Below are 10619 nucleotides of genomic sequence, written 5' to 3'. Positions count from 1 at the left end.
TAGCCAAGTGGCCGGTGTTGAGGCGTGGGGTAGCCTGCATGGGGTGTGCGGTGGGTGCCTTGCGAGCCCGCCGGGGGCGAGGGGATACTTCAGTTACAAAAGTCATTCCTCGGCAACGACGGTGCTGATGCGTGCGGAGCGCTGAGTTGTTCCTTGTTATTTCGTAAAGGAAATTGGGCGGCTTGTTGCCCCTTCTAGGTGCAGCTGGCAGTTGATTGACTTTGTTTCTTCACTGCGTTTGTTCTTCTCAAAGGAAATTCCAGTGATTCGGAAGAAGAAGACCAGAATACCAGCAGTATAGAAAATCAGGCCATCCCAAACTCCCACAGAGTCCCAGATTCCAAATCGCACCCACCGCACACCAAAATAGACATCATCAGGAAAGTGCAAGCCAAAAATACGCAGCGCTATAAAGTGGAATACGATTCGCAGAGTACGGATACACTGAATTTCTCTTCTGAATCCAAGCAAGAGACTGAATACGTAAGTACTCCCATCAGTGGAAAGGCATTTCCCAGTGTGTGGGTGAGCATGAGCACATGTATGTATATGCATGTTGTGCTTATGACAAGATAAACTAAATAACTAAATGGTGGCAAATGTTGTAGCCATCTAAGGCATTCTGGCTGTCTAACCAGTAAAACTGTTGGACCTGCAAATGCCAACGGTCATCAGACTGAGCAGGTCATTTTCAGAAAGCATGAAGGCCCAGCACAATGATTTTTACATCTATCACTAAATTGTTTTTAGAGATCGAAAATTCTTGTTCACCCTTGTAGTTGTCACACATTTATATCACATGGTTATGTGAATGGGCTTGGGACAGCTTTAATAGCATCATCATTAAATTTGGTTGCAAACAGCATTACAGGGTTGCTGTAATGGCAAAAAGACGTTTCACATTCAGCGTAGTGGGACTGTGTTCACACTCCACAGCACAAATCAAGGGAGATAAACTTAGGCTAAGTTGAGGATTAGGAACTTGACGGATCAGTCATTGTATGATGTTCTGAATATCACCTCTATTTGCAGTTGTTGTTTGATGCCAGTGCCTAAGTGCAAGGCTCATGGGCACATGAGCTGCCATTGCTTCTTTTTTCTGACTGCCCAGTGGATTTTCAGGGCTGCTGGAGTGGGGTGAAATTCTGAGGGGAGAATAATTCCTCTTCCTGGACATCCTGGCTGTTAACCTGGCAGTTAGCCTTGTGCCTGTGCCAGATGGCCTAAAATATCTCGATATACTTTGGTGTTTCATCATGGTGAGAACAGACATGGCTTCTCATGTGCAAAAGGAGGTTTTGAAACGTGTGGTGTGGAAAGAGTGTGCTCTCTGAGTTAACATGGCAAGGATGGTGAATTAGTTTGTCACTAGTATCTGTCCATTTAGTAAAAACACTTCAATATCTGCCTTCCAGCATGTCCTCTTCCCAAAATGTGAACTGCCTACAGTAAAAGAATGACCTGTGGTAGCCCTGAGGAAGTAGGACTCTGGTCTTCACTAGGATGAACACTTCACTTAACATGGTAGTTTGGTCCCATGAGCAAAGGTGCAGCAACTTACCAAGGCTGCGGGTGTCTGTAAGAACCAAAAATAAGTCTTTTGGGGACAGGTGCCTTTGTCAGCCAATGTCCTTTCAGCTGTGTCTGCATGTTAGCTTTTGATATTGATCTCTCTGACTCTGGAGAGAGGAAAAAAAAGAGGATCTTTTTGTAGGTCTGTCTTAGGACCAAATATTTGAATGTGTGTGATTTGCAGTCAGTGTCTGAGCAGTTTTGTTTTTCTAAACAACTGCCAGTAAGAGCAGCAGTTTAGAGCACATTTAGAGCTTGTGAGATTGATAATGAAAGAAAACATGAAAGCAGCAAGGAAGGTTTTTGCTAACCAAAAAAATCAATTTTAAACTCCAGTAGAACTGTGGGATCTATATGCTTTCATATACACTGTAGTCACTTTACATGAGCAAACTAGTATTACCATTTGAAAGTATAAATGTAATTACTACACTAATTAAATATTGCACCAAATGAGTCTTTGTGTCGATACAGCAACTTAAATATTTTAAGCCCATGCAACCATGCAAAGGCATTTTTTCAAGTCTCTGCTGAAGAAGTGGGCTGGTAGGCCGAGTCAGTAATGTGCCCAGACAGGAGTGCAGCTAAGCACGGGTTTGAGGCTGCAACTTTTGAATCCTGATCCCACTGCTGACACTGACTGCCTTCTTGGCCTCTCCTCTGCTCCTGTTTTTTGACTGCAGAGTAGGGCTCATAATGCTTTACTCCCTACCCTGAAGGGCTGCACTGAGAAATAATTAGTTGGCGTGTAAGACACGCTCTTTAAAAGTGCTTCAGGAAGATTGTTTTTGGCTCATTGTCCTAGAACTCATCCTCACTACATTGCTGTCAGCCTTTTGGAGATGGAGAAAGTGAGGCAAAAAGTAACATACTTAGTACATAAAACTGATGTGTGGAACCATTCCTTTGCATGGCTGGATCCATTTAGTCCAGCTGAAATTGGGAATTGTTGTCCGAAGTTGGAGTACTTATATATATATACGCATATACATTATGCCAAACTATGTGTTTTCCATTTAAATCCATTTTGTTTCAGTTTTCATATACAGCAGAATCACAAAAATCAAATGGCTGTAGGGGGAAATCTACTAAATGGTGTATTACCAGTTGCCTACCTTCTTTTCCCACTTGGTGGCCAGCTTTTCCAAACCTAAGTTAGGTTATATACGATTGATTCATATACTGGGTAAGCCTTCTGCAGGTGTGTGACTGTGATTACAACTGGAAATGGCAGTCTGTGGCTCAGCATAGCATAGGGCCTTCAGTCTTTAGAAATTGATTTATCCTGAATAAAGCAGAAAGTCAGAATTTTATCTGTGAATCATTTCCCTTATTACAAATCCAGGCATCCCTTTGTTTTAATGGATTTCTTTGAGTTTGTGCTTCTTGCACTTTAAAGATTTATTAATTCTTGCATGAAGGAGGACAGTTGAGGAATAAAGTTTCATTTGTGTTTTCTAAAACATGCTTGTTAACAGGGTCCCTGTCGCAGAGAAATGGAAGACACTTTAAACCACCTAAAGATCCTGAATGTCTTGAGTCCGAGGGGCTTTCATATTCCAAATTGTGACAAGAAGGGATTCTACAAGAAAAAGCAAGTAAGTACAGAGTCTTGATCATTTCAGTGAATGCACTTCACCTTTTGTGTCTTTGCTGAAGGATTTTGCCAGCAAAGTGAATTATGTATCATTTTACATAAGAATTAGTTCATTTGGGGTTCTGGAGAGTGTCCAGAGAAGGGCAGTGAAGCTGGTGAAGGGTCTAGAGCACAAGTCTTAGGAGGACTGACTGAGGGAAGTGGGGTTGTTTAGCCTGGAGAAAAGGAGGCTGACCTTCTTACTCTTTATAACTACCAGGAAGGAGGCTGCAGCGAGGTGGGGGTCAATCTGTTCTCCCATGTAGCAAGCACCAGGACAGGAGGAAATCGCCTGAAGTTGTGTCGGTGAGGTTTAGATTGGATATTAGGAAAAATTTCTTCACAGAAAGTGTTGCCAAGCACAAGAGGAGGCTGCCCAGGGAAGTGGTTGCATCACCATCCCTGGAGGTATTTAAAAGACATGTAGAGGTGGCACTTAGGGACATGGTTTAGTGGTGACCTGACAGTGCTGGATTAATGGTTGGACTTGATCTTGAAGGTCTCTTCCAACCAGAACGATTCTGTGATTCTGTAATTTCCAGTTTTAGGACCTGATCTGATAGTGCTGAACCTTGTCAACTGGGGACAGTGTTTTTATTTTCTTTTGGTCATGACAACAGATTAATTTGAGAAACTTCATACCTAATCACACATGGGTTGGCTGGTGTCCTATATTCTAATGCCCTGTGGTTTAAAAAAAGCAGTGCCTCTGTAATAACCCACAGAGCTAAATGTTGCAGTCACCATATGACTGCAATAGATCAATGCTTTGAATTGTAAATAGCTGCTTGAGAGTTCCTAGAAGAACTGCACTGGATCATATTACAAAATGCAACTTGAGAGAGGTATATATCTGTCCTTTATGTGCCACACAGATTGCTTTGAAAATCCAGGTCATGTTATCATGAAAGTGATATATCCAGTAGTTACTCTGCAGCGAGGATGGCTTCCCAGCCCTCTTTGGTTCTGGGTTTGTGTCTTTTCTTGACAAATGCTGCTCTAAACTGCAGGTATTTATGCTTCAGTTCTGTCGAGTTGAGCTGCAGCAACATTTTTCATTCTGTACTGCCCGTGAAGCTCATTTAGGAACTTGGGAAGTGCAAGATGGGCCAGGTTCTTTGCTTAGTGTGCACATCTCATTCAACTCCAGTGTTTAGTTAGTGACTTGTCTCCAGATGTGTTTCTTGGTGTAATTCAAAAATTTCCTAAACTAAAAGTTTCTTTTAAGATTTTCTTCAAGGCAGACCCTACGTAAGGACAGATTTTGTTGGTGGGCCATCTTGCCTCTCCCGTTTGGATTTACAGGGGTCATCCTCTTTCTCTCTGGTATCTAAAGGAGTGGCTAGCTGTTGCTAGTTAACACTGTTCATTGGTTGGAAGCCAGAGACTAACCTCTGACCGGGCAACCTTATTTTAGGGGTGTTATCTCTCCATCTTCTGGCTCCCAGCTTTCTTAGAAACAGTCTTTCCCTTTTGGGTATTCCCTGGAGCTCTGCGTTAAGCTGGCAGTGTCAGGTGCGGCACTTGCAATAGGGGTGAGGTTTCCAGCCTTCCCTTCTGCTATCAGCCCAGCATTGACTGAGCTGTTTGATCTTCAGTGCATGCTGCTGAGCTTGTCTGCTCTCTCCAGCTTTTCCCGAGCAGGTGGTGGTGACTCTCAAGCAGGGACAGAGTTTCTTTCTGTTGTCTGGAGTTTTGAGAAGCCTGTGTCATTAACGTCTCACTGAGTGTAAACTAGCAGAGAGCTATGCTCACATCTTGCCTTGCATTTGTTCAGAAAATGTCAGACTGCTGTGTGGAGCAAGGGTAGAATTATGCTTTGTGCCTGTGCTGTAGAAGCATTTGCTTAGTTACTGTAGAACAGCTTACTGTAGAACAGCACATCATTTAACTGCATTCAAGGCACAGAAACGTACTGTAGTCCTTCTCCTTCTGTAGGTGTTACAGAAGACTGCAAATTGGTATTTACTTGTTCAGTAGGTCTTCCTTTTTCTCTGTCTTCAGACTCTGAGGTTTTTGCTTTGTCAGCAAAAAAGTTGGTGGTTTGCACACAGTGTTTGGCATCTCTGTGTAGTAAACCAGATCCACAGTAAGCAGCATGTATTAAAGTGCCTTTTTTTAAAGCACGAGTACACTTTTAAGGTACAGTTATTGTGCCACTGAGGTAGAAAAAAGCAAAATATAGAGGGAAAAAATAGAAAAGACAGGTAATGCACTTATCCAGTCTTTGTTCCCAAAAGTTGATTTATGAGAATAAGGTGTTGATACAGAACAAAGACACACTTGGCCTTCTTTGCAGTGTCTGTGCTGCCTGGAGACTTTCATGCTGCTTTAGGAGGGGTTCCTGTGCTATGTGCAAAAGAGCCTATCTGACCAGCACACACAGAGGATGAAGGAGCACTTTTATACCTGACCTGCCTTGTCACGCACCGTGCCAATTTACATGGGTCCAGTAGTTTCAATGGTAGTTTGAGGCAACTCAGGATCTTATAGGAGATGCCCAGAAACGGATCCAATGTGAGTAAACATTCTGCGTGCAATGCAGTTGGAGTTCTTCTGTAAATGAACCTCAAGTCAACCCTGGGCACAGGCCTTCACAAGTAGGCTGTGAGAAGAGGAAGCTACTTCTCACACAAACAAAATACATACCAAAAATAATGTATTTGAGTAGCCCTTGTAGACTTAACTCCTAGAAAAAAGCGTTGGTTTGAGAAATGAGTGAGCCCAGTCCAAACTGAATTTACTGTCCACAAGGCAATGCAACAATTGTTTTCTTTTTGGAGTGTCAGTGTGTAGGTGTGATATTCTGGATGCTGTGAGCAGGTGTCTGATGTCATTAGCAGGACACTAGGCTATTTTATTCCTTTCCTTCAGTGCTAGTATTAGCAGCATTTAATCTGTTATTCAGCTATATTCTGTTCTGACAACAAGATTCAGAATAGTAGGTTAGGAAACACACAGTAAATCCATCAAAAAAAATGAGTGTAAGCCAGGCATTTTTAATTCTGGAAACAGCTGCCAAAGCCATTACCTAGGACGATAATGCAGATAGGAGTGTGATGGTAGGAACTCGATAAACAATGATCACTCTGGAAACCATTAAGCACTTCAGGAAGCACTTCATCTGTTGGTATATTCTGCCTTCCCAGTCACCTGCTTTTCCAGACAAGCTGAACACAATTACTTGTCAAGATACTTGTGGATACCTAGGTAATGATTTTTTAGGAGTAACCACAGAGAGTAATTTGCATATGTGAAATAATTTTAAGAACAGAAATTTACCTGTCAGGGTATAATATGAAAAATACTTCACACCTTTTGTTTATATATAAACTTAAAATCAGACTTATTAGCATTTAGAATTCTTTGCCTTAATAAACCACACATGTAGCATTGTGCTATTCAGTTGTGGTACACAGGTATATTTATGTGGAGTAGGTTGATACAGGCACGTTTCTGCCTCAAGCATGGAAAAAAGGTTTTGATGAAATTAGAATTACTATATGGGGCAATTACTAGAATTGCCCCGTGTTTGTGTACCAGAGCCAGATACTTGCCTAAATGTGAGCTGGCATTGTTCCAGTGAAAACAGAGCTGGGCTTGGCAGGAGCCAAAATGGCCTGAGGTATATGTCAATGCTGTCTGCAGTCTGTTCAGGGAGACCACAGTTGTAGCTCCACAGAGACCTCTGGGCTGACCAGGAATTCGGTGGGATACCATATGCTTCGCTGTGCCCCACGAATGCTTCTGTGGCACTTCTTTGTGGAAGGGAAAGGGGCAGGTGGCATGGAAGCTGGCAGCTGGTGTTTCTATCAGAAGTAATTACTGGTTCCACCGCTTGGGCAGTTTTCCAGCTTTTTGGACTTCTGAAATCATACAGAAGCACTAGGCAGAGCCTTGAAATTCAGAAGACTAGAAGAGTACAAAATTCAGAAGACTAGATCTCTTTTTTTTTTTTTCCTGTATGAACTCTCAACCAGTTCTGTAGGGAAGGCAAGCTAGCTGCTTCAGGATAAAAGCATCACATTTGTATCAGAAGTGCCTTACTACTGACAGCCTAGCTGAGTGGTTGTACAAAACTGCAGGCTGGAAGGTGTAACTTGTTTCCTCAAAGAGCTTTATTTCAGCTGCAGAATGATAGGAATGCTTTGTTTTCCAAATGGGTGGTCTAGAAGAAATTAAAATATTAGTAGTAGGGAAGGTGTTCCTGCAGATCAACTTCATGTTGTAGTTAATTCTTAAATCTGATTGTGCAACTGTAAAAAGCAATCAAAACCTCCAACAACCTGAGTTAACTTTAATTGATCATTTCTTTTGAGAACGATGCAAGCCTATGAATCAGCGAGAGTTGTGTAACGTACTTCATATAGTACTGCTAAAAGGGGAGGCAATGTTACTATTATTAGCAGAGGTGTAGTTTCACTGCTGGAGCACCAAGGCTGACAGCCAGAAGCCCTGTGCTCTAATTTGGGTTCCATCTCTGCCTACTCTCTTGGGAAAAACAACTTAAGAACTGCTGCCTCAGTTTCCTTTTCTGTAAAACTTAAATTGTGCAAAGGCTGTTATTTATGAATTCCTCAGTTTTGAGCATGAAGCATTTAAGTCAGTAAATGTCAATACCAGTTAAGCTAAAGTCTAGTCCTCTTGCCACCAAAATTGAAGGAAGATTTCCCACTGATGTCAGAGGACTTTGAGCAGCCACTTACGAAAATCCTGGAGAATAATCTCAACCCATAGTCGAGCTTTTGAGACAATACAGATAAGTGGTAAAACTTGCATTTAAACTTTTGGTGCAGACAACCAGCTGAAGAGGTAACTAGAACTGAAATGCAGCTAGTCACATAGTTTAGCAAATTATTAATGTAGCTGTTATCTCAGGATATTTGATCTTCACCCACTCCTAAAATAAGCTGATAAATGGTTTAAGCTTGAACTTGTCATTCTACTGCTGCCCGTTTGCATTGGGCTAATGCAGGAGGATTGCAAATTCAGAGAAGGGAAGGCTTTGTAGTATTCCTGCATTGCGCTTGTTACTCAAAAATATATCACAAGGGTAGATTATTCTGCAATTATGATGATTAACATTACTTAATTTACTCCAAAATAAAATAAACGAGATGGAAACTTGTTGAGAAGTTTGTCTACCATGATCTGATCCCATCTGTCTTCAAGAAGTTCCTGCTGAAGGCTGTCCACCCTGCTCCATGCCACCACAAATTGGTTGGCTCAGGGGCCACTGTACTGGTGCAGGCTGTCCCAGGAGTGACCTATATTCACGCTTCTGTCCAAAATATCACCCTTTGGCTGAGGTCCTAAACTCTGTGTGGAAAGGGTCAGGCACTTCGGGTAGCATGTGAAGCCTAACACTAGCTTCATGTTTCCTTGTGTACCTGCACGTGAAAAAGACGCTTAGTTTTGTGAGCTGCTGCCATACCCACGTGGGGATGCATCCACACCTGTTAGACTTGGGAGAACATGCAGTTGAGCAGTAGTGACAGAAGTTACCTGATACGAACCAGCCTGAACCTGTGAAATACTTGACTTACTGTGCGATCCCAGGGGCAGCATTTGCTCTGCTTGCATGGAAGGCTTTGCAGTATTGAGAGCCGTCGAGTGGCTTCAGTCTAGCTTATCTTCCTTCATGTTGGTGGTGCAACAGATGAAACCTCTGTCTTTGAAAAGCTAGGTATGTTTGTGTCACTGCCTGCTGCCTGTCTGTCCTGACTAAACAGCCACCTCTGTTAGCATTTGCACTGAATCCTGTATCACCAAATCTCAAAACCTGGACTATAGCATGGAGCATAGGTCTTGGCAGTGAGGTTGACTGTGACCAACCTAGTGAGACCATCTGTGTCCTGGAAACAGTTGTCTTTGGGACTCTGCAAGGTTTTCACCTACTCCAGAGGTTCACGGTATGTAACTGTTGCTTACCGAATGCAAACTGCAGCATGATATCCCCTTTAGTGTCTAGTTTTTACCGTTTTTGGCTCCTTGAGGAGAACATTACTTGGTACTTGCTAGGCTTTATAATGCATTTTTACTGCCTTACTGTTTCTAAAGCAGTTCAGTGTCATCACTTGTGGTAGTTTCAGGCTGGTCAGCATTGCTGGCAAATTCCAACAGGCCACTTCTAAGGCTGACATTGGTTATAAACTAGTATATAAGCAACATTATTTATAGGAAAATATACATGTAAAGTTCCAGTACACCTAGCAGTTGCTGAAGTGATAACTCCATGACAGAAGGATTATGTGTCTGTTCATAAATGTCAACTACAGTATTGAAATTCCTCCAGCAAACAGATGCAAGCCAAGGGTGTTTATTGCTGTAATGGCTGCCTTTGCCAGACCTGTGTTTTAGCGTAGAACAAATCTATTCTTTTCCAAAGATGGGTCCCAGTTGTCAGCCCATACTGTTGTAAGTAGTGCTGGTATTCCAAAGGCAATATTCAAAAGGGAGTATTCAAACTGTGCTGCCTAGGGAGGGGTTCATAAGGCTGTTCTCTGGTAGCTTTCAGAGCAATTTTATTGTGAGTAATAAACCCAGAGGGGCTGACAGACAAGAGGAGATAAGGCTCTATTGTAATCCTTGGTAGTGGTAATGCTCTGTTTGCTTCTGTCAGATGTGGCCAGGATGTGGAAGTACAGCGATCACAGGAGGGATCCCTGCTGGCTAACACTCAAACCAGAGATAACAGAAGCAAAGCTAACTGGGCCTTTCCTTCTGTTTCAGTGCCGCCCATCCAAAGGCCGAAAGAGGGGTTACTGCTGGTGCGTGGACAAGTACGGGCAGCCCCTGCCCGGCTACGACGGCAAGGGGAAGGGAGATGTCCACTGCTATAACTTGGAAAGCAAATGAGGGCTGGGTGCCAGCTCTTCTGGCATCTGTGCGTGGCCATTGGACCTCGCAGAGACCTCGGAGGGGCTGGGCAAACACTGTGGACTGCATTGCACGTGGAGTGAAGAGCTCTGCCTCCTGTAGCAGCTGGGGAGTCACAGCCTCCGTGGACGCGGCCGCACCCCCCCCCACGCCCTCCGTGGACGCGGCTGCACCCGCACCCTCCGCTGGCACGCATCAGGCTTCCTATGGGACGGGTAGGGAGCTCTGAGTTTCCACATCAACCTGCACTATTGATACCCAGAGAGACAGAACAACAGAAGGCACTTGGGAATGGATTCAGGGAGTCTCCACTGACTAAAGAACGGCCTGTGACCAATTTGATCCCAGAAGATACTTGTTTTCTATTTTAAAGAATTTATAGATTGTAAGCTTGTAAAAGCTTTAAAGCAAAAAAAAAAAAAAAAAATTACAAAACCCACAAGGATTTAAAGGTTAAGGTGTTTTTACAGGTCTGACAGAAAACTTACCTTCACAGGTAAAAATTTTATAAAAATCTCAAAGAACTTTTTAA

General features: G+C 43.0%; 1 protein-coding gene across 1 annotated transcript; it reads left to right on the top strand.

The window, feature by feature from the left end:
• Positions 1-253: 253 nt before the first annotated feature.
• On the top strand, positions 254-10072 carry IGFBP3 (insulin-like growth factor binding protein 3; the record flags this gene model as incomplete). Its single annotated transcript, XM_008941091.1, has 3 exons — positions 254-483; positions 3051-3170; positions 9941-10072. Coding segments are annotated over 3 exons (476 nt in total), but the record flags the coding sequence as incomplete, so codon positions are not given.
• Between the last annotated feature and the right edge of the window lie 547 nt (positions 10073-10619).

The sequence above is a fragment of the Merops nubicus genome, unplaced genomic scaffold (assembly GCF_000691845.1).
Source record: "Merops nubicus isolate BGI_N331 unplaced genomic scaffold, ASM69184v1 scaffold39295, whole genome shotgun sequence".
NCBI classification, from domain to species: Eukaryota; Metazoa; Chordata; class Aves; order Coraciiformes; family Meropidae; genus Merops; species Merops nubicus.
The sequence above is the reverse complement of the archived record's forward strand: the minus strand, read 5'-3'. Positions and strand labels throughout refer to the sequence as shown.